Source organism: Littorina saxatilis, linkage group LG15 (assembly GCF_037325665.1).
Source record: "Littorina saxatilis isolate snail1 linkage group LG15, US_GU_Lsax_2.0, whole genome shotgun sequence".
NCBI lineage: Eukaryota > Metazoa > Mollusca > Gastropoda > Littorinimorpha > Littorinidae > Littorina > Littorina saxatilis.
This window is the reverse complement of record NC_090259.1, coordinates 9,044,189-9,069,188: the sequence shown is the minus strand read 5'-3', so window position 1 is coordinate 9,069,188 and position 25,000 is coordinate 9,044,189. Positions and strand designations below refer to the sequence as shown.

The 25,000-nt window shown below is 42.6% G+C and overlaps 1 protein-coding gene across 1 annotated transcript in view; it reads left to right on the top strand.

The window, feature by feature from the left end:
• The first annotated feature begins 20,632 nt into the window (after nucleotides 1-20,632).
• Nucleotides 20,633-25,000, top strand: part of LOC138948456 (actin, cytoplasmic 3-like) — a 6,362-nt gene continuing 1,994 nt past the window's right edge. The window contains exon 1 of the mRNA XM_070320006.1: nucleotides 20,633-20,801. Within this exon, the coding sequence (XP_070176107.1) occupies nucleotides 20,679-20,801 (123 nt within the window). The 5' untranslated portion in view covers nucleotides 20,633-20,678. The remainder of the gene's footprint in view (nucleotides 20,802-25,000) is intronic.

Genomic DNA, 25,000 nt, shown 5'->3' with positions numbered 1-25,000 from the left:
TGCTACATAATTATACACTAAAGGCGCACTCTCCTTCCCGTCAGAACAGTTCGGTTCAATATTTCAAAGTCTTCCTAAGTGCTACAGAATTATACACTAAAGGCACGCTCCTTCCCGTCAGAACAGTTCGGTTCAATATTTCAAAGTCTTCCTAAGTGCTACAGAATTATACACTAAAGGCGCACTCTCCTTCCCGTCAGAACAGTTCGGTTCAATATTTCAAAGTCTTCCTAAGTGCTACAGAATTATACACTAAAGGCACGCTTCTTCCAGTCAGAACAGTTCGGTTCAATATTTCAGATCGGTCCAGAATGAGGGAGGTTTTTTTTAAAAAATATTAAATGAATTTTTTCCGCATATTGCTACTGTTGTCGATTAATAATAATAAAAATTAAAAAACAAAACAAAAAACGTCCTCCACCTGCCCCTCTACTATAATATCATAACATACGATAACGACTTTTCGACCCGTGCTAACGAATATGCTTAACTGACTAGATGGATTTTACGTCCTCTTAGGACCGATTGGCCTATCTTGTTTTGTTACTACTGCCTTCTTACGACTCTACTTCTTCTTTCGTTTAATGCGTTGTGCCGAAGTCGGTGCAACATCTTATGGCTGCTAAGAACGACGACATTTTTAGTTTTTCTGCATTACGTACATAAACCGGCACGGTTGGCCTAGTGGTAAGGCGTCCGCCCCGTGATCGGGAGGTCGTGGGTTCGAACCCAGGCCGGGTCAAACCTAAGACTTTAAAATTGGCAATCTAGTGGCTGCTCTGCCTGGCGTCTGGCATTATGGGGTTAGTGCTAGGACTGGTTGGTCCGGTGTCAGAATAATGTGACTGGGTGAGACATGAAGCCTGTGCTGCGACTTCTGTCTTGTGTGTGGCGCACGTTATATGTCAAAGCAGCACCGCCCTCATATGGCCCTTCGTGGTCGGCTGGGCGTTAAACAAACAAACAAACAAACAAATTACGTACATACACTGACCGAGTTAAAAGTGAACTTTCGTCTCCTGTCCCCTCAGCCCCACAGTTATTTTCATTCTTCATTCAGTTACTCAGAGAAACCTGCTGTCGACACTCTTCTTTTTCTTACCCGTGTGACTTGGAATAATAGGCCGTGTAAAGTAGGATATGCGCCGAAATGGCTGCGATCTGCTGGCCGATGTGAATGCGTGATGTATTGTGTAACAAAAATTCCATCTCACACAGCATAAATAAATCCCTGCGCCTTGAATATGTGCGCGATATAAATTGCATAAAAAACATTTTTAAAAAAATCCCCGCGCTTAGAACTGTACCCACGGAATACGCGCGATATAAGCCTCATATTGATTGATTCTTCCTCAGAGTACCAATCCTTACCACTGCGCCACACTAAGAGGGCCTAATATCAGATGTGTAATCTAGCAGGCAATTTGCCGAGTGGTAGCGGTAGCGGGGAAGCGGAAGTGAGGGGACGGCATCGGTCGCTTCCGCCGAGTTCTTGTTCAGTACATGTCCCTTCATTAACCGAGGGCAACGTTCGTGACCGGCATGGGTATTGTTTCAGTGCTGACTGAATTATTTTTTAACCATATCTCTTGCTCTTCTTTTTCTTCTGCGTTCATAGGCTGAAACTGCCACGTACATTCGTGGGTTTTTTTTTTGCACAAGTGATTTTTTTTTGTGTCCCCCCTCCCCCGTGTATGACTGTTTTTGCCCCGCCATTCAGGCAGCCATACACCGTTTTCGGGGGATGCATGTGTACAAAGTATTTTCGTGTTTCTATAACCCACCGAACTCCCACCGTATCTTTTTACATTTTGTCAAGTTTTGACTAAATGTTTTAACATAGACGGGGAATCGAGACGAGGGTATGGTGTGTGTGTGTGTGTGTGTGTGTGTGTGTGTGTGTGTGTCTGTGTGTGTGTCTGTGTCTGTGTCTGTGTCTGTGTCTGTGTGTAGAGCGATTCAGAGAAAACACCGATCTTCATGAAACTTCACATGAAAGTTCCCGGGTATAATATCCCCACACATGTTTTTCATTTTTATGATAAATGTCTTTGATGACGTCATATCCGGCGTTTTGTTAAAGTTGAGGCGGCACGGTCACGCTCTCATTTTGTAACCAATTTTGTTGACATTTTGGTCAAGTAATCTTTGACAAAGGCCGGACTTCGGTAATGCATTTCAGCTTGGAGGCTTAACAAATAATTAATGAGTTTGCTCATTAAAGTTGTCATTAAATCAAATTTTTGCAAACAGATTTAAAATTAATTGCATCGTATTCTTCCTCAAATTCTGAATCTAAAAATATAATACATATGTCATGTTTACAGAGACAAAGAGGCAGGTCATGGGATAACTGTGATTATTCTCTAGGTCCTGTGTTTTTACTTTAAACACATTAGCGATGCACATCCTGTGAAAGTCTTTCATTAACTGAGGGCACCCTTCGTGACTTGCTTGCACACGGCCATTTGTTTTCTTGTTCTCCTTCTGGTACTTACAAGGTTGTAGTTTTCTCTGGACTCTATCGATACTCTTGCGGAGGGTAATTATACATGTTGTTACACCCCCGGTATAGGGGTGTGTATAGGTTTCGGTCGATGTGTTTGTTTGTGTGTTTGTGTTCGCATATAGATCTCAAGAATGAACGGACCGATCGTCACCAAACTTGGTGAACACGTTCTATACATTCCTGAGACGGTCCTTACAAAAATTGGGACCAGTCAAACACACGGTTAGGGAGTTATTGGTGGATTAAAATTATACAAGGACTTATAGAGGGACATCTTAATGGTCAAAGGGAAATAACCATTCTCACTCAGTCACTGCCACCAACTGAGAAGGTTATTTCCCTTTGACGGGGGTGTTTTTCCTATCTCGGAGGAATTTCTTGTTTTCTCTGGACTCTATCGACACTCTTGCGGAGGGTAATTATACATGTTGTTATTTGGGTCTTCAGGGGCGGACACGGTTCAACTTTCTGCGCAGACTCAGAGACGGTATCCATGTTCCACCCCCGGGTCACTTTTGAGGCACGTAAATGACCTCGGTTCTTTTGCTATAACATTTATGCAGGTGGGTTATTAAATCAAAACGTGCACACGCCTGGGTAGCGCGACTCTGTTGCTGCTAGCTTTCCACTGGGAGGAAGCGACCCGTATGTTGGTTCAAACAAGATTTTATTCCGAGAATCGTTTTTTCCCAGCGATGGAATAGTAAAGTAATGAAAAGGAAAACAAACTGTAAATGGGATGAACATATAAAATCTCTTGTTGCAAAGTGCAGAACTCTTGTAGCTTTCTTGCGTACATACAAATATAGACTGAGTCGAAAATCATTGGAAATTATGTTTAAATCCTTCATTCTACCACACTTTGATTATTGCGACATAATATGGGACAACTGTAGCAAAACCCTAACAGATGAACTCGAAAAGTTAAACCTAGATGCAATACGAACAATCATCGGAGCTGTCCGCGGAACCAGTCACTTTAAGCTTTACGGAGAATCTGGTCTCCAATCATTATCTGAAAGGCGTAACCGTCATAAACTAACAATGTTCCATAAAATCATTCACGACAAGACCCCCCCATACCTACAAGCAGCACTCCCACCTCTCGTAGCAGCCAACAACCCCTACCACAGACGCCGCCCCTTAGAACGAAGTATACCCCCACATCGAACAGAAACGTACAAAACATCCTTTTTTCCTTCGACAACAGTACTCTGGAACCAACTACCTGAACAAATACAGTTAACCGACTCCCTCGGGGAATTTAAACATTACTTAACAAAAGACGACACACAAATTCCCGTTTACTTCTACAGTGGCAGTCGACAAACACAAATAATCCACACAAAAATGAGACTGAATATTAGTGATCTAAAGAAAGACTTAGTTGAGCGACACCTTGCGGAAAACAGCGTATGCGACTGTGGTGATGGAACAGAAACTGCAACACACTTCTTACTAGAATGCCGTTTACACTTAGCTGCAAGAAACAACACAATCAACAAACTAACCAACAACCTCATACACACAGATATTCTACTTCATGGAAACCCCTCCTTGCAAACAAAAATTAACAAAAAAATCTTTTTAACAGTGCAGGAATTTATTGGACAGTCCGGCCGTTTCGAACAGATAAACATGTAAAGTGAAAGCAAAATCGATACGTCTACTCGTCTCTCTCTCTCTCTCACTCTCTCTCTCTCTCTCTCTCTCTCTCTCTCTCTCTCTCTCTCTCTCTCTCTCTCTCTCTCTCTCTCTCTCTCTCTCTCTCTCTCTCTCTCTCTCTCTCTCTCCCTCTCTCCCTCTCTCCCTCCCTCTCTCCCTCCCTATCTCTTACTCGCTAACACCATAAATATTATATATGTATTCTTAAACGGATTTTTGTTTTGATGTACAATTTTCATTCAATTTTCCTTTCATGTTTGCTTGCTCTTCATTTAAACTGTACAATAGCCGCCATTTATATGTAATTTTCTAACTGTAAACACCACTATAAGCATTATGCTTGTTGTTTACTCAATATGCGTTTTTTGTAAATAATGCACAAATGAATAAAACAGTTTAAACCAAAAGGAAAACAAGAAGAAATGTCTTTTGCTTCATTGACATTGTAGCCGAGAAGACAATACAATGTCCCTTTATTAACTGGGGCAAATGTTCGTGACATGCATAGGCATTGTTCTGGTGCCTACTGCTTCTTTTGTTCTAGATCAATGATTTTGCAATGCATATGTCTTTTTTTTCGGTTTGATGTTGCGACTGACGAGTGTACACTGTACGATATTTCTTCATCAACTGAGGGCATTATTCGTGACTGGTGCAGGAATTGTTTTGGGTATTTACTGCGTTCGACTTCCTGAGTGAGGGTCACGCCTCTTTTTGTGCCCAGCTTCTTGTGGCATTGGGTTGCATTTGCCGTTTCTTCTGCCTGGTAGGAAGCACGCACAGACACACCCATACATGCTCTTAAGGTGCCTTAATACATGCTCCTCACAGGTCATTTTTTCGACTGATATTGCCGTGAACAATGCAACAATCCTTCATTAACTGGGGCAAATTTCGTTGATTAGCATTGACATTGTTTTGGTGCTGGCTGCTTTTTACTGAACCCATTGAATGGCGCAGTGGCACAGGGGATAAGACGCCGGTGTAACACGAGAAAAGAATAAGAATAAGAATAAGAATACTTTATTATCTCATAGAGAAATTCAGGCGTGGTACATAACAATAATACAAACAGGACATTGTTTTTACATAAGACATATAGCACTATATAACAGGGCAGGTTATAAACACACCTCCCACATACCTTTCTGGCCATTCCTTGCATTGTGCTTACGCATTCAGTCATGAACACATCCATGTCTCACTTACACATCGCACACATGGACATTCTTATACGCTCAACTTACCCATTCACACATTCGACCACGCTCCACTTACACATTCTTATACGCTCCACTTACACATTCACACATGGGCATTCTTATGCTCCACTTACACATTCCCACATGGACATTCGACTACGCCCACTTACACATTCCCACATGGGCATCTTTAAAGCACTGCGCTTACATATTCTCGCACACCTACGCGTATAACGGACTATGGCTAAACATTTGCAGAAAAAAATTTTAAAAAATCATAGCATACAATATATCACAGAAAAAATACGGACGTACATAAAACCAATACATACATGTACATTACTACTGATTGCACTGGCAGAAGAGGGGCTGAGTCGGGTATGTGGATGTGTTTACATGTTGCCAAGGGTGATGGATTTGGGGATGAAGCTGTTTTGCAGCCTGAGTGTCCTAGCTTTGTGCGTGCGAAGTCTACGGCCAGAGGGAAGGAGTTCATAGAGGTGGGCAAGGACATGGGACCTATCTGAAGCTATCCGCCTACTCTTTCTCACCACACGCTTTTCATACAGGGACTCCACACTTGCTTGCTGCCTGCCAATCACCTTGCTACTGACATTCACCATTCGTACTAAGACATTCCTGTTCTTCACACTCAGACCTCCATACCAGGACACAAAACCAAAAGTGATGACAGACTCGATGAAAGAGCGGTAGAAAGTTTGAAGGATAGAAGGGTTCACATTCAACTTCCTAAGTTTCTGAAGGCAGTAGATGCGTGACTGACATTTTTTGTGTATGAGGGTGGTGTTTGCATTGAAGGACAGCTTATCATCGATAACTGTGCCAAGATACTTATATTCAGTCACACGCTCAACAGTCAAACCATCAATCATGAAAATTACTCCCACGAGATTTTTTACTCCGGAGTAAACATTTCGTACGAAAAAGTTACTCCTTTTACGAAAAAAGCACTCCCCCATTGCACGAGAAAATTACTCCCCAAGACAGGTGAGTTCCGAGTAAACATTTCGTTCAAAAATGTTACTCCCCTGACGAATAAATAACGAATAAATTACTTCACCCCAACACGAGCAATTTAACTTCCCATGCCAGGTGTACGAATTTTTGACTCCCTTGTCTCCTGTTAGTCTTGGTGGTGGAAGGGCTGAAGGAGGGTAGCGCGACATTCGTGTGCGCGAGATCACTTATTGGCATTATCCCTTCGCCCGCATCCCATTTTTGCGTACAAGATTTTTACTGGAAGTAAAAAAAATGGGGAGTAAAAATTTCGTGGAGGGAGTAATTTTTTCGTGCCTTGGGGAGTTCTTTTCTCGTACAAAAAGTGTAGTCGGAGTAAGAATTTCGTACGAAATATTTACTCCGGAGTAAATTTTCGTGGAGTAAAAATGTCGTGTTACACCGGCCTCCCAAACGTAAGGTCTTGAGATCGAATCCTGGCCGCGCCTGGTGGGTTTAGGGTGGAGATTTGTCCGATCTCCTAAGTCAACTTATGTGCAGACTTGCTAGTGACTTGCTTGTTTCGTGTGTAAACGCAAGCACAAGACCAAGTGCGCAAGGAAAAGATCCTGTAATCAATGTCAGAGTCCTGTGGGTTACAGAAACACAAACTTACCAAGCATGCAACCCCCGAAATTGGCGTACGGTTACCCAAATGGCGAGGTAAAAACGGTCATACACGTAAAAACCGTGGGAGTTTCAGCCCATGAACGAAGCAGAAGAAGAAGAAGAACTGAACCCATGCATGGCTTGGTCTTTGGGTTTGCTATTGTGAATTAGTATGCTATTTTTCTTTAACTAAGTGCGTTTGTCTTGACCAGCATGGGCATTGTAGCGGTATTTTTCTGGACTCATGCTCTTGCGCTAATTATGGCTTGTTCTTTGGGCTGCTGTTGTCAGCGAGTAGAGATCACACTTCAATGGTCCTTCATTAACTGAGTGCATTTTTGTGTGGCTAGCGTAGGCATTACATTGGTGTACAGGGTGATCAACAAATAATGCCACCCATAAAAATGCTTATAACTGTTGAGTCAATCCCCAAATTTGGAAGATCTTTTTCGAAAGAGCACAGCAGTCAGACCAATTCACCTCAATACGTGAAACTTTAAGAACTGATCCCGCAAGTTATTGTACTTCAAGTATGAATATGCAGGCTTGCCTTATGCATGTCTATGGCTTGTTCTTGAGTTCTATACGATAGTCTTTCCTAACAGTTTGGGGGGGGGGACTTTTCTTGACTGGAATATGCATTGTTTCTGTATTGATTGCTCCCTCCCCAGACGGGCGCAGTGGCGTGGTGGTAAGACGTCGGCCTCCTAATCGGGAGGTCGTGAGTTCGAATCCCGGTCGCTGCTGCCTGGTGGAAAAGATCTTGTAATCCATGTCGGAGTTCGGTGGGTTATGGAAACACGAAAAAACTGACTTTTAAAATATAAGTTTTCTCTATTCAAGCCGAGTGGACCATACGTACGATATGTTTTCGCTAAGGCATTGTTTTTGTTCTTACTGCTTTTGGCTTCCCAACACCGTTGATGCGGTACTTCGCTTTTCGTACACATCTTCTTGTAATGTCGGATGTTATACATAGTTTCTTCTGCCTGGTAGGAAATACGCAAAAGCAAACAAACACAAGCACACACGCAGTACTTTTCATGTATGTTTGTATATTCGTTTATTGATACATATTTGTCCATGTTTTTAAGGCGTTATGTCCTGCAAAGTGTACTGATTTGTATATATACCCCCCCCCCCCCCTAGCCATTGTAAAGCGCTTCGAGCTGCGGAGAAGCGCTAAATACATTTTCTATCATTATTTTTTATTCTCTCTCTCTCTCTCTCTCTCTCTCTCTCTCTCTCTCTCTCTCTCTCTCTCTCTCTCTCTCTCTCTCTCTCAATTATTCTCTGTATATGTTCCATGGACAGGTTGGAAGATTAGGCTAAGCCTAAAACCTTTATCCTCTTTTGAAGAGACTTTAAAGAGATCATATCTTACAAGAAAACTGTTATTCAAATTTAAAACGGCTGTGTTTTGAGTGGGAATCCCAGACTGTAATTCTCATTGTGACACCTTTTTGCGCGAGTCATAATTTTCGTTTGTTTGTTTGTTTGTTTGCTTGTTTGTTTGTTTGTTTGTTTGCTTAACGCCCAGCCGACCACGAAGGGCCATATCAGGGCGGTGCTGCTTTGACATATAACGTGCGCCACACACAAGACAGAAGTCGCAGCACAGGCTTCATGTCTCACCCAGTCACATTATTCTGACACCGGACCAACCAGTCCTAGCACTAACCCCATAATGCCAGACGCCAGGCGGAGCAGCCACTAGATTGCCAATTTTAAAGTCTTAGGTTTGACCCGGCCGGGGTTTGAACCCACGACCTCCCGATCACGGGGCGGACATAATTTTCGTCATACCTTACGACTTTGAGTATTTCATGCACTATTCCTAGAGATATAAATTTGAAGTTGAGCCGAGAGTTACAGAGTTCGTTTTGGGAGTTGAATAGATGACAACACACACGAGGAAGGTCTTAGAATTAGAGTTTGATCGTTCTATTTTTCAAATCTGAATGCTGTGTCTGGTAGTCATTTCAAACCGTGATAGTCTCCAACGGTCATTATGTTTGTTTCTGTTATGCGAAGTTTTTAGTAATATGTATGGCACGGACTGTGTATGCGTAAGCTAGACTGTAGGTTTGGCTTTCTCAATCCAACGGTCTTAATCTGCTTTGACGAATGGGTATCAGTGAGGACTCACGGAAGTCCAGACTCCTGACGGGAGAGCGCTGATTAAAATTCATTTAATTATTTGGCATAGTTTCGGAGCAGTTTTGAGCAAATATAGTGAATACAGTATAGCGAATGTCCCTTGAACTTTTTAAGGTCCAAATCGTCAGAAAACTTTCCAAAATGTCGCCTTAGGTATACTATCTTTAAAAATCCACCAATAAACCAACCCTCCCCGCCCCCCCTCTCTCTCTCTCGCTTAGTTTCTCTCTCTCTATCGCTTAGTTTCTCTCTCTCTCTCTCTCTCTCTCTCCCTCTCTCTCTCTCTCTCTCTCTCTCTCTCTCTCTCTCTCTCTCTCTCTCTCTCTCTATCATTGTGTGTCTGTGGATCCCAAGGACAGATTGTAAGACAAGGCGTAGCCTTAAATCTTAATCCTTGTTAAATAAAGTTCAATTCTCTCTCTCTCTCTCTCTCTCTTTCTCTCTCGCTTAGTTTCTCTCTCTCTCTCTCTCTCTCTCTCTCTCTCTCTCTCTCTCTCTCTCTCTCTCTCTCTCTCTCTCTCTCTCTCTCTCTCTCTATCTCAGCCTCCATCCTTTCTCCCTCTCTCATTCCGAGGGGTAACAGACCTCGACTCAATGTGAAGGCTGAGACATAATTGCAGAAGAGCTGTCTTCCACCCTTGGCTTTTGCTTTCTCAAGATCGCTTCCTGCACGCTTAACGTCAGTCACAGACTCAATTACTGTTGCACATCACATGGAGAACATTTGGTTGTGTTTTGCACCAAAAAAGGCCCCATCAAATTATGTAAGAATGGAATGGCATGTGGACTCACGATTTTCTATTTATGAATTGAATCAAAGTATTTGATTTGTCATTGCACCTCTCTGATTCCCCCATCAAAAAAAAGAGAGAAAAAGGCACACATGTGCACACACAAAACAAAACCAAAAATAAACACACACACACACACACACACACACACACACACACACACACACACACACACACACACACACACACACACACACACACACACACACACACACACACACACACACACACATCAAAGTTCAGCAAGAATGCGAAATAGTATGGCATGCCGTGGTGCACACAATGTTTTTGGAATTGATAAATTTCTTTTTGAGTTGTTCGAAGACGGGCTAGATTGTCAGTCCAGTTTCTTAGACAAACTTTGCTGTCTTCTCAAGTTGTGGTCTGGGGCCCAACAGCTTTTCTTGCAATGGTGTCTCCGTATTCTTGATTTTATTAAGTATAAAAAAAGTATTTGTGTTTGCACCACCAAACAAATTCACCCTCTGTTAGAGCAACAGCAAAAGTGATAGATTTTTTTCCCTCCCCGTGATACATTGTTCTGCTCACTGTATCCGATATATCTTCGCCCAGGTTCTTACAGGAAAGAAGAACAACAATCCGCTTGGGCACATACCAACAAGCAACATCCTGGATGCTTCATGTGCAGAATTAGACGTTTTTGATGGATTACTTTTTGGGGGTTCACACCCGTGGCCTTCAGAAAATGAATTCATACAAACATTCCCACTTTGCACATTTGTCATGCAGGTTATTGACTTGTATATATGTCTTAGTGAAGGGATGGTCTTATCCCATGTAAAAGTCTGGCTACATCCGAGATAGTGAATCGAATCGCTTGCACGAAGAGAGACGGGCGCTGTGGCGGGGTGGTAAGACGTCGGCCTCTTAATCGGAAGGTCGATGGTTCGAATCCCGGTCGCGGCCGCCTGGTGGGTTAAGTGTGGAGATTTTTCCGATCTCCCAGGTCAACTTATGTGAAGACCTGCTAGTGGCTTATCCCCCTTCGTGTGTACACGCAAGCACAAGACCAAGTGCGCACGGAAAAGATCCTGTAATCCATGTCAGAGTTCGGTATAGTTATAGAAACACGAAAATATCCAGCATGCTTCCTCCGAAAGCGGCGTATGGCTGCCTTAATGGCGGGGTAAAAACGGTCCTACACGTAAAATTCCACTCGTGCAAAAAACACGAGTGTACGAGGGAGTTTCAGCCCACGAACGCAGAAGACAGAAGAAGCTGGCACGAAGAAGGTCTTTTCCTTTAAAGACTGTGCCTGACTGTGTAGAGCAATCATTTGGCGAAATCTGAAGAGCTGACGGACTGGTGGCAAGATTTTTGGTGTAGCATGGATAAAACTACCGAGCAACTGTTTTCGCCGAATAGTACTAGTACACGGGGGATAACCGATCAAATGCCGAACAGAAGCCGAATGCCGCTCATGACACGTGTGAAGGCAAGTTTTGTCTGTTTTCTAGGTATTGTTTGATTTATGTCGGGATTTAAGGTAAGCTACTGATTCAGCGATGACTAAATTTGTTTCTCGATGCATAAAAAGTCAGGGAGCGATTGATATTTGCCCGTAAATATCCTTCAAAGCTGAAAATGTCCGCGATCGAGCACCGGAAATGGCTGTTCGATGGGTTTTGCAAGTAGAAATGTGCTTTATTTCACCAAATCAGCTCGTATTTGGTGTGGGTACGGGATTCTAGAGGACGAAGGAGTCATAAGAGGTGCTAAGAAGTGCTATTTGGGAGTAGAATAAATCTTCCGAGACAGTAGACAAGAGAAGGTCATATTTGAGAGAGGAGCGCGTAGGCCGATTGTCTTTCCGACAAGCGAATGATACAGCAGATTAATCATTCGTTTTGACCAGAAACCTAGTCTCTAGTTTTTATGAATGAGTTTTTTAATTAAAACAATCACGAGAACTCTCTCGCTTAGCCTAATGGCTGTTCGATGGGTTTCGCAAGTAGAAATGTGCTTTATTTCACCAAATCAGCTCGTATTTGACATCGGTTTGGTATATATATATATTTTTTCTAATCCTACCGCGAACTGGATAGCAGACGCGGCACGACTGTTGCACCACACTTTGAAGGGGATATAGCTCAGTTGGTAGCGCGCTGGATTTGTATTCAGTTGGCCGCTGTCAGCGTGAGTTCGATCCCAGGTTCGGCGGAAATTTATTTCAGAGTCAAATTTGTGTGCAGACTCTCTTCGGTGTCCGAACTCCCCCCCCCCCCCCCCCCCGTGTACACTACATTGGGTGTGCACGTTAAAGATCCCACGATTGACAAAAGGGTCTTTCCTGGCAAAAATTGCTTAGGCACAGTTAATAATTGTCTACCTATACCCGTGTGACTTGGAATAATAGGCCGTGAAAGGTAAATATGCGCCGAAATGGCTGCAATTACTGGCCGTATACAATTTCATCTCACACGGCATCACTGCAGAGCGCCTAGAACTGTACCCACGGAATATGCGCGATATAAGCCTCATTGATTGATTGATTGAAGTAATCCCACACTTTGAAGTAAATTACTTCAAAGTGTGGGGATGTGCCCCACACTTTGAAGTAAACCCATTTTTTACTTCAAAGTGTGGGGGGATCTTCCCACACTTTGAAGTAAACTCAGTTTTTACTTCAAAGTGTGGGGGGATCTTCCCACACTTTGAAGTAACTTACTTCAAAGCGTGGGACTTTTGCATCGCCTGTTTGAGCCTGATGATTTTGTCAAAAAAAATGGCAAAGTCTTTTGGATGAGTGAACAGAAAAAGTGAGCGAGCCAAGAAACATAGGGATGTTTGTTATCAGGCTTTAAAGGCATATGTACTCGATGACTATACACGCTAATTGCTTTACCAACAGCTGGAGACATGCTAAATTAAGTTCCCTGCAAAATATTGTGGTCTAGGACCCCTTCAATGTTGAGATATGTTAATTTTCATTTTGATCTGGATCGTCCTATTTATAGATTTGGCAACACATGTAACGTTGATGCAAGGGAGCTAACACCGCGGCTTTGTTGACATCCTCACTTTTTCAGAGGCTAGAACAAGCTGTAATGCATGTATTATGGTCCGCGCATGGTGACATATCGTCATTATATGGTCTTATGGTGCGTTTGACATCGATTATGGGCAAACTACACTTTGTAAACACGGGAGCGCGTACATATGCCTTTAAGCAATGTCCCATTGTTGAGTATGACGAAAACTCGTGGTGACGATTTTAAAACATGTTGGGTCACGCATGGTCCAACCTTACATGGTCCAACCTTACATGGTCCAACCTTACATGGTCCAACCTTACATGGTCCAATCTTACATGGTCCAACCTTACATGGTCCAATCGTGCATGGTCCAATCTTACATGGTCCAATCTTACATGGTCCAACCTTACATGGTCCAATCTTACATGGTCCAACCTTGCATGGTCCAACCTTGCATGGTCCAATCTTACATGGTCCAATCTTACATGGTCCAACCTTACATGGTCCAATCTTACATGGTCCAACCTTGCATGGTCCAACCTTGCATGGTCCAACCTTACATGGAGAACCTTACATGGTCCAACCTTACATGGTCTAACCTTACCATGTCCAACCTTACATGGTCCAATCTTACATGGTCCAACCTTACATGGTCCAATCTTACATGGTCCAATATTACATGGTCCAACCTTACATGGTCCAACCTTACATGGTGCAACCTTACATGGTCCAACCTTACATGGTCCAATCTTACATGGTCCAATCTTACATGGTCCAATCTTACATGGTCCAATAATATATATGGACCATGTAAGATTGGACCATGTAAGGTTGGACCATGTAATGTTGGACCATGTAAGGTTGGACCATGTAAGATTGGACCATGCGTGACCCAACATGTTTTAAAATCGTCACCACGAGTTTTCGTCACACTCAACAATGGGACATTGCTTAAAGCCATATGTACTCGATGACTATACACGCTAATTGCTTTACCCACAGCTGGAGACATGCTAAATTAAGTTCCCTGCAAGATATTGTGGTCTAGGACCCCTTAAATGTTGAGATATTTGAATTTTTATTTTGATCTAGATCGTCCTATTTATAGATTTGCCAACAGAGGTAGCGTTGACGCAAGGGAAATAACTCCGCGTCTTTGTTGACATCCTCACTTTTTCAGAGGCTAGAACAAGCTGTAATGCATGAATATGGTCCGCGCATGGCGACATATCGTCATTACATGGTCTTATGGTGCGTTTGACATCGATTATGGGCAAACTACACTTTGTAAACACGGGAGCGCGTACATATGCCTTTAAAGCCTGATAACAAACATCACTATGTTTCTTGGCTCGCTCACTTTTTCTGTTCACTCATCCAAAAGACTGCCATTTTTTTGACAAAATCATCAGGCTCAAACAGGCAATGCAAAAGTCCCACGCTTTGAAGTAAGTTACTTCAAAGTGTGGGAAGATCCCCCCACACTTTGAAGTAAAAACTGAGTTTACTTCAACGTGTGGGAAGATCCCCCCACACTTTGAAGTAAAAAATGGGTTTACTTCAAAGTGTGGGGCACATCCCCACACTTTGAAGTAATTTACTTCAAAGTGTGGGATTACTTCAAAGTGTGGTGCAACAGTCGTGCCGCGTCTGCTATCCAGTTCGCGGTAGGATTAGAAAAAAAAAATATATATATACCAAACCGATGTCAAATACGAGCTGATTTGGTGAAATAAAGCACATTTCTACTTGCGAAACCCATCGAACAGCCATTAGGCTAAGCGAGAGAGTTCTCGTGATTGTTTTAATTAAAAAAACTCATTCATAAAAACTAGAGACTAGGTTTCTGGTCAAAACGAATGATTAATCTGCTGTATCATTCGCTTGTCGGAAAGACAATCGGCCTACGCGCTCCTCTCTCAAATATGACCTTCTCTTGTCTACTGTCTCGGAAGATTTATTCTACTCCCAAATAGCACTTCTTTGCACCTCTTATGACTCCTTCGTCCTCTAGAATCCCGTACCCATACCAAATACGAGCTGATTTGGTGAAATAAAGCACATTTCTACTTGCAAAACCCATCGAGCAGCCATTTCCGGTGCTCGATCGAGGACATTTTCAGCTTTGAAGGATATTTACGGGCAAATATCAATCGCTCCCTGACTTTTTATGCATCGAGAAACACATTTAGTCATCGCTGAATCAGTAGCTTACCTTAAATCCCGACATAAATCAAACAATACCTAGAAAACAGACAAAACTTGCCTTCACACGTGTCATGAGCGGCATTCGGCTTCTGTACGGCATTTGACCGGTTATCCCCCGTGTAGTATGGCACACAGTTGATACACGATTTATGAATTGGTAGACGGTATGCAACCTTGACTTCTCTGTATCTTAATGAAGTGCAGATAAGCAAACCAGTCAGATCCTCCTTGGGCGTTAACAGTCATGCCAATGTTTAAAGTCGACCAATGAGGTCTCTTCTGTAGAGAGTATTTGGTAAGTAGAATTAAACATGTGGTTATCAGTGAAAGAAAGAGTTGTTGTATTTGAAACATTAAGGGTTTTTACCAGCAATGTGCATGTGTTATGTCATTTTTTGCGGCAGAACGTTGCACTGTCAAGAAATTTGGATGTGCTGCTGACTTAGTGGTCCGGTGTTTGCTTTTCCGTGTACGGGGTTTCTTCCTTCGCACCCACATTCACACATTTTTACACACACAGTCATACACAGACATACTCATGCATACGGGATGGTGACAACACGCACTCGAACAACACACACAGCACACAATGAATGAACATTTCAAACATTTCGCTATTAACTCAAATCAAAGCATAATCGTCATACAAATACATAGGTAATAACCAAATACCTCTCGTCACACAGAACACACCGTTCGGCACTGTACCAACACACTTCCTTCTGAATCCTCCGAATGTGTGGACTGGGTGGCCGAGTGATAACGCACTTGTGCTAGGAAGCGAGAGGTTGCGAGTTCGACCCTGGGTCAGGGCGTTAGCAATTTTCTCCCCCCTTTCCTAACCTAGGTGGTGGGTTCAAGTGCTAGTCTTTCGAATGAGACGAAAAACCGAGGTCCCTTCGTGTACACTACATTGGGGTGTGCACGTTAAAGATCCCACGATTGACAAAAGGGCCTTTCCTGGCAAAATTGTATAGGCATAGATAAAAATGTCCACCAAAATACCCGTGTGACTTGGAATAATAGGCCGTGAAAAGTAGGGTATGCGCCGAAATGGCTGCGATCTGCTGGCCGATGTGAATGCGTGATGTATTGTGTAAAAAAAATTCCATCTCACACGGCATAAATAAATCCCTGCGCCTTGAATATGTGCGCGATATAAATTGCATTATAAAAAAAATCCCTGCGATTAGAATTGTACCCACGGAATACGGGCGATATAAGCCTCATAGTGATTGATATTGAATGTCTACAACACAGTCAGGAACTACATTACTGCCGAAAGTCCTTGAAGTTACACACAGTCCGAACCGGCGAAGCACACTGCTTTACTGTCCTTCGACATGCACAAGATAATGTCCGATTCCATGTTCCTCTTGCCGCAGGCACTAAATTAAAACCTAATTACTCTAATCAATAAAAAAAACCTTTCATTCCACACCACAACAAACACATCCGCTCGCATCAGTCATCCCATCGCTCTCTCACGTATCACGCTTGCACGGTCAACCTCTCGACCACCGCATTTACACAGAAGGGTAACGACGTACGACGCATCGCACAGCACAACTGTCCCCCGCTAAAACAAAACACTGATTTGACCTATTCAAATTAGGTGAGTCGGCCATTCCGCCAGACCATTTCAATAGGGTTTTAGAGACTGCTCGGAAATAATACTTATTCCACGATAGCTCAGGGGTACCGTGATCAGGAAACAATACCACCCCATTTTTCCTTGACATGCACACAGAAAGAAACAAGGCGGAAGAATCAGTCTTGAAACCCTACCCGCTCCACCCACCCCCACCCCCACCCCCCCTCTCCTCTACCAGGCCGGGCATTCGCAAGGGGCATTCCTATGTATAAATCAAGATATCAACAATATTAATGAGAACCATGAACAAACTATTAGGAAAGTTCAAATCATGAATAAACCAGTTATAACCAGTTATTAAACTAGGAAACAAACAAAGAAGGAAACAAAGAAACGCACACAAAACATTGGCCTGAATCAATAGATAACAATCACGCTTGGCTTTTCAAGACGAAATGGCGACAGTCCCATATCAGAGTCAGATCTAGTGTTTGAGAAAAGACACGATGCCAGGTCAAAGTGACATTGTTGAACCACTCAAGAAAAGGAGAATTTACTAATGATGCATTTGCAAGAGAGGTAGAGGGCAAAAACCTATATTTTCGAAAAAACTCTTTTTGTTTTCTCTGAACTTTTTGGCGTGATTTTCTGAAACCTTTTTGGGGGACAAGAGCAAAGTTACGCAAAGATGAATTGTTTGTGGCTGTGTCAAGTTCAGAGATAGAAGATCCCTAACCGTCTTCAGTTCTGAGTTGTATTGTGTTCTTTGAGCTAAACCGCCGCCTGTGAACTAAACTATGTTCCCAGATTGAACCAAAGCGTCCCTTTCAGTTATCTACACTGATGTGTGAGATGTTTCAAGAACATTACTAATTCAAAAATACAGAGTTCGTGTGAACCGAAAATCTCCAGCGTTTTACCGATTTTGTTTAAAGCCATATGTACTCGATGACTATACACGCTAATTGCTTTACCAACAGCTGGAGACAGACTAAATTAAGTTCCCTGCAAAATATTGTGGTCTAGGACCCCTTAAATGTTGAGATATTTGAATTTTCATTTTGATCTGGATCGTCCTATTTATAGATTTGGCAACACATGTAACGTTGATGCAAGGGAGAGAACACCGCGGCTTTGTTGACATCCTCACTTTTTCAGAGGCTAGAACAAGCTGTAATGCATGTATTATGGTCCGCGCATGGTGACGTATCGTCATTATATGGTCTTATGGTGCGTTTGACATCGATTATGGGCAAACTACACTTTGTAAACACGGGAGTGCGTTAGTATGCCTTTTAAGTCGTTAACTAGTGGAGTCAGCTGACTCTGTTTTGATAGTTAGTTTTACACTTTTCTGTGTAAAGGTTTAGTGTTTGGTAGAGAAGCAACTAATTTAGAGAAGTTTTTTTTAATTTATTTAACATTTGGGAGTTAAAGGGAAATTCGCTGTGGTTTGATTTGGACACGCCTACAATAATTTGCTTGAAAATGTTTTGTAACTATGCTTAAACGTTAAACGAATATTAATCGGGAATATTAATCGAGGGCACTGTAGTCTGAAGATTATTTAGGGAAAAGAAAATTCTTGAGGCCAGATTTGAATGCTTCTAAAGACTGTTGTTGACGGAGGGGGAGAGGTAGTGAGTTCCAGTTGGTGGGGGCTTGAAAGGAGAATTAAAGAGCGTTGCCCTGCAGATTTGAGTTTTGTGTGAGGTATGTTGAGTTATCTTGAGATAAAAAAAAAACTCGGGATTTCTAATCTACAATCTGGTGATTGCCTGCTCATGTCCCGGGGTTAAACGAATTACGCAGCCTTCACAAAAACATTGTCTATTGGATAATGAATACCGTCTCAAAATACTATCCAACGTTTCATATTATGTTGGAATTATTCAACGACCAAACAATTATTTTAAGGCATTCCTGGTGTGTGGTGTCATGTATGGACCTGGCTTTTCTAGCTCCTTGGGCGATTTCAAATCCGTACTCTATTATTACTCTATGATTCTAGTATGAAAGGACCTAAATAATTAAACAGCCCACATCTCGGGATTAAATAGCTATGTCTTAATGTGTTTTGAGTGTCGATCCTGTATTCAGCTGCACAATCATACTTATCAAGTTCGTCGCGATATAACCTTCGTGGTTGAAAACGACGTTAAACACCAAAGAAACAAAATACTTATCAAGTGTCCTTTTTCACGTGGAATAAAGTATATGCATGAGAAGTTCAGTCTCGGATTTTTTTAAAGCCAGGACATTAGTTAGTCGAGTTCGGTAAACAAGCACCTATGTGTAGACCGTCTTTGTGTTTGTGACTAGATTACCTTTACAGCATACCACAGTCCACACAAAGATTTACCTCTTTCACAGAAGTACGGCACGAAATGTTTTGTTTGTTTGTTTGTTTGCTTAACGCCCAGCCGACCACGAAGGGCCATATCAGGGCGGTGCTGCTTTGACATATAACGTGCGCCACACACAAGACAGAAGTCGCAGCACAGGCTTCATGTCTCACCCAGTCACATTATTCTGACACCGGACCAACCAGTCCTAGCACTAACCCCATAATGCCAGACGCCAGGCGGAGCAGCCACTAGATTGCCAATTTTAAAGTCTTATGTATGACCCGGCCGGGGTTCGAACCCACCACCTCCCGATCACGGGGCGGACGCCTTACCACTAGGCCAACCGTGCCGGTTACGGCACGAAATACTTTTCATGCAACTATATTATACAATGTGTGTCTCCGTTCTACGTAACGTTGACACGAATTCTCAAGAGGCTTTCGTTGCACGAATTCCTGAGCAGAAGACATTCGGTTGTCTGTGGACAAGGTTCTCTCTTTATTGAAGAAATATTTTCAAAAGCACGACACGGTAGACAGAGGTGCAAGGCCACGTTAAGGGCAAAATACATCTGCGCAGTCGCCACTACACTACATGCTGCGATAGGGATTATGACGAGTACTTGGCCTGTTTTCTTTTCACGCAACGTGTAGCGGGCTGGGGAAAAAAAGAATCACCTCAATAATCTGCAGTGCGTCGTCTGTCCTGCTGGCGTTACATAGGTGAGCGCCGGGCCTTATACTCAGAAACGTCTTATTTGCACACTTATTCACACACACACACACGTGTCACGGTGTTCAGTTTCTAAAGCGAAGCTGTGCATGAACATTTATACTGTCGTCTCCATTAACAACGCGTTCCATAAAAATGCCAACATAATTGCTCGATTATTGAGAGAAAACACCAACAACTTTTCTTTTCTTCTGTACATTGATAACTATATCCCTGGATGGGTTTGAAACGTGGGTCTTGGTGCAGAGAATTAGCAATTCATTATTACCTCCGTGTAAAATTTACTGTGACAAGCGTTTCCTCTCGGGTTGTTGAATTCTGATTTTTTTTAAAAATAAATATACTTATACTTACAAATTTAAAATGAGGTATTTTTTGTTTTGTTATCCACTATTGGTTGTTTGTTTTTAACACAAAATATAAATCTGAAACGAATTAGTAAACCCGGTTGTTTGGTGTGTTTTTTGTTACAAAAACGGAGAAAAAACAAATCATTTTTGACTGTCATAAAAAACAGTGTTGGAAGATCCTGTGGTTTCGCGTCTTTACAGCAATTTTAAATATTGATTTGAAACCAGAGGATTCTCCCGCGCATTTCGAAAGGATAGGAGTGTTAAGCATTTTTTTGTATGAACGGCAACGGTTCAGCTAAGGTCGTGTGTGACAAATAAATAAATCTGTATGAGAAGTTACAGAGTTACACCCTTACAATTTTGTTCCCAAAGATTATGAGTAGATCAAATATTGAGCAAGGCAATTGCAAGCTATCGGTTCATTTAATGTTCGATTCGGTCAACAAGTCGAAGCTTCGGGAACAAGTCTGCTCCTTTTGACTCTCCCTGCAAACATGTCTGACGAAGTAGCAGCTGTCGTGATCGACAATGGATCTTACACGTGCAAAGCTGGCCTTGCAGGTGAAGAAGCTCCCAGAGCTTTCGTTCCATCTGTCGTAGGATCGCCGAGATTTCCGGTAAATGCTACTTTACATCCAAATAATCTCTTCTGAATATATTTTCTCACACGTTACTTCCTAACCGATACTGCAACATTTTTAGTTGCATGCGTCTGGTTTTGTGGTGTTTTGTTGAACACAGGCATGATGAAGTGTGGCCTGACATGGGTGGAACAGTTTGGTCCCCACTGCTGTACGTCTGTCTTATACCCCGTTCACACGTAGACGCCGCTACTACTACGATGGAAAGGTGACCGAGGGCGGGGCCAATCGTGGGCAAAACGTGGGAGGATCTCCATAAGCGTGGTTTCGTTGGGATGGGATCTCCTAGGTCGGGAAGCTGCACGCTCTCCCCACGCTTATTTTGAACGTGCACACAATAAGCGTAGCCGGGCCGTGGCCAACAGAACACCCCCATTTATATAGACATCACCACAAATCGTACTACTGTAGAAGCGTACTAGAAGCGTAATATGGTCAGCACCAGCGTAGCGACATCGTCCTGCAGTCGTCTAGGTCTGTGTAACAACGTATCACGGTCCTGTTCATCGTAGCGGCAACGTAGTAGAAACGACCGCTTGGTCGGCATTGGTCTGGGTGTAATCGTAGTGACAGCGAGTCAGCAGCGCTTTTGGCGTTGAAGCATCGCAGTACAGTCGTGATGAAGTCTTCAATTTGCCAACAAATTGCTGGATTTTGACGGCGATATGCCCCGATTTGATAACCTTTTCTGATCGGGGATGATCGGGGTTATAGGCATGGTCTTCGTTAAGTCGCAGAAGATTTTCTGTGCTGAGTTACGTCCAGTCTATCATATTACGGAGATTTAAGAAACGAAACGTTGGGACGTTTCGTTTTGAAGTTGTGGTAAACGTCATTATTTCGGGGGTCTCTCGCTGGAAAGGTGAAGGTCAACTGAAACGGAACGTGGAACGTCAAAACGCAGTCACGTTTTCCACCCCCAAAAAACGAACAATATTTCGTCAACTTTTGTGAGTATTTTTGCACACTAACAGTTTTATTTGTTGGCCATTTTATGCATTGCGAGATTCATCAACCCTTTCACAGTCTTTCAGCGCTGAGAATGTGTTCATTGGAGGTAGACAACTGTTGTGAACTGAAATATTTTGAAGGGTGCTGATCCTGGTACATTTATCCAACTTCATGGTGAGAAAGCAAATGGCGAAGCAGAAGTAGGTCATCGCATCGAATTTTTATTCTGGCTTCGTATGTGATCAGGTGCATGAATTGAAAAATGTGAAGCTCTTGTGCGTGCAATGCGAGTATGTCAATCCTTTATTGACTCGTGGAGTTGAAATTATGCCATGCCCAGTCAGCGGATCATATCCTGCCATGCCCGGCCTTTCATTCCGAAACGAAACGTGAATACATCTAAATCTTGTCTGCGGCCTATGCCGTCTCGTTACACGTTCCGTTTCGCGGGGTGACTCATTCACCAAACGAAACGAGCTGCAAAACGAAACGTGCTGTTTCTTAAATCTCCCTAATGACTATCCAGTTCTTTATCCGCCCAGCCCGGTGGCGACGTGTGCACGAGAGTACGATATGCTGAGTAGTGTCACAACTGCTGTGTCACCATTTCTGCTGAGCGTGAGATCTCAAATGAAGTGTTGTTAAGTAAATTACTTACATACATTAACGAATCTCCCTTTCCGTGATGGTTTGGTTGGTCGTTGCGCTATGCTATGCTAACTTGGTTTATCTGTCTCCAGAACTAGTGTCTAATTGGGACATGACGTGGTTACATGCTAGGTTGTATGTGTCTATGCTATGCGATGCTATGCTAACTTGGTTTTTCTGTCCCTAGAACTAGTGTCTAATTGGTACATGACGTGGTTACATGCTAGGTTGTATGTGTCTATGCTATGCGATGCTATGCTAACTTGGTTTTTCTGTCCCTAGAACTAGTGTCTGTTTGGGACATGACGTGGTTACATGCTAGGTTGTATGTGTCTATGCTATGCTATGCTATGCTAACTTGGGTTTTCTGTCCCCAGAACTAGTGTCTATTTGGGACATTACATGGTTATTTGCTAGGGTGGTCGTTTTCTATTGTTTTTGTGTGGTTTTTTTGGTCGTTGTTTTTATTACACCCCCGGTATAGGGGTGTGTATAGGTTTCGGTCGATGTGTTTGTTTGTTTGTTTGTTTGTTTGTGTGTTTGTGTTCGCATATAGATCTCAAGAATGAACGGACCGATCGTCACCAAACTTGGTGAACAGGTTCTATACATTCCTGAGACGGTCCTTACAAAAATTGGGACCAGTCAAACACACGGTTAGGGAGTTATTGGTGGATTAAAATTATACAAGGACTTATAGAGGGACATCTTAATGGTCAAAGGGAAATAACCATTCTCACTCAGTCACTGCCACCAACTGAGAAGGTTATTTCCCTTTGACGGGGGTGTTTTTCCTACCTCGGAGGAATTTCTTGTTTAACGTCCGTTTAACCGATATGACAATGCTTGACCGATGCAAGTGTTTTCTTTCTCAGTTCACACGGCAGTCCCTTTGTTTGAAACTACTGACATTCAGGCCTATCCGTGATTGTGTCTATTTCAAGTTTATTCGTTTTCAAATGTGTATTGTTGCTGTTATTAAAGGCACAGTAAGCCTCCCGTAAACCATCACAGAGCTCCCCAAGCGTCTAAATACAGTACAAGCATACTTCCATTTGAACGCTCACCGAACGGGAACATCCTGGCTGCTTTCTGTCGAGCGTGAGACATTTTCCAAGAATTTATTTTCGTAGACTTGTTCCGTTAACAACAACGGCGCCTCGTTTTTGCGCTAGACCTAACTTTTAAAATCTAAATAATAAATTGACAGCTTGTTACACAAACATTCTTTAATCATAACAGAATTCGTTTTTCATCAAGACAAGATCAGAACAATTCGAAGTTGTGAAAGTTTAAAAAAAGAAAAGCCCGGAAGCAGGGTCACGCAAGGGTCGTAGCAGACGACGGCCGGTTTATCAGTGCAAATCGCCGTTCCTCTCAACAGTCACAAGCCATCGCTAGAGTTCTTGTGAACCACAGCCGTTGTTTCGTGCATAAAAAAACGTGCTATTGTAGATAAGCTCACGTCGAGTCGCATTCAAATGACTAACTATGACGACTGCATTGTGAAAAGGGAAAACTGGATCACACGGGTTCACGATGGCTCAGGGGTAAGATAAACCACGCAAAAATAAATTCTTTGAAAATTGTTCGCTCTTTACGGAGGGCACCTAGGATGTTCTCAATTGGTGAGTGTTTAAATGAAAGGGTGTTTGTACTGTGTGTAAAAGCCTGACCGTATCTGTGATGGTTTACGGGAGGCTTACTCTGCCTTTAAGATGATTATATTTAAGATTGTAAGGCGCCTAGAACTATTTTAGGATTTGCGCCCTATAAATACCCTTATTAATATTAATATTATTATCACTACACACAAAAAGAAAGGTGTTAAAAAGCCCGTGTCACTTTAAATCTTGATAAACGAAAATCTTGATCTCCTTTTAAAAATCTTGCCCGTGGGGCGAGGGGGGGGGGGGTGGGGGGGGTGGGGGGTGGGGGAGCGTAACGATTCTACAATCAAGAGGAAAATCATCCTTCAGCTTGACATACCAACAATCAACAACGACAGAGATAATTAATTACGTTACCGATTAGTTCATCAAAAAAAAGTCTTACTCGGTGCAAAAAGCAGTCAGGTTGTAGATGTTCTGTCTATAGCAAGTTAACAGCCTGGGTGCTCTCAGAGAACAGTTGTCTTTTTATGGAACTAATTTCGTACAAGACACTGGTGCCTTTTTCAAAAAAATATTTATTTAAACATTCCAACTCACCACTACAAGCAGTCAGAGTGTTAAGTTTTGGTATGTGACCAAGCGGAGGGATAGTCTTGTCCCATGTTAAAGCCTGGCCGGGTCTGAGACAGTGAGACGAAATGTTGACGAGGCGGAGAGGGCCTTTAAAGGCATGTAGAATTTAACCATGAAGCTTTGTACTAAAGTGACGGTGAGAATTCACAAGGCTTATAAACAGAAAGGATAGGAGCATTTTTTATTCAAGTGCTTTGCTCAAAGATGTACAACTTCATTTTAAAGGCACAGTAAGCCTCCCGTAAACCATCACAGATACTGTCAGGCTTTTACACACAGTACAAACACCCTTTCGTTTGAACACTCACCGTTTGGAACCATCCTAGGTGC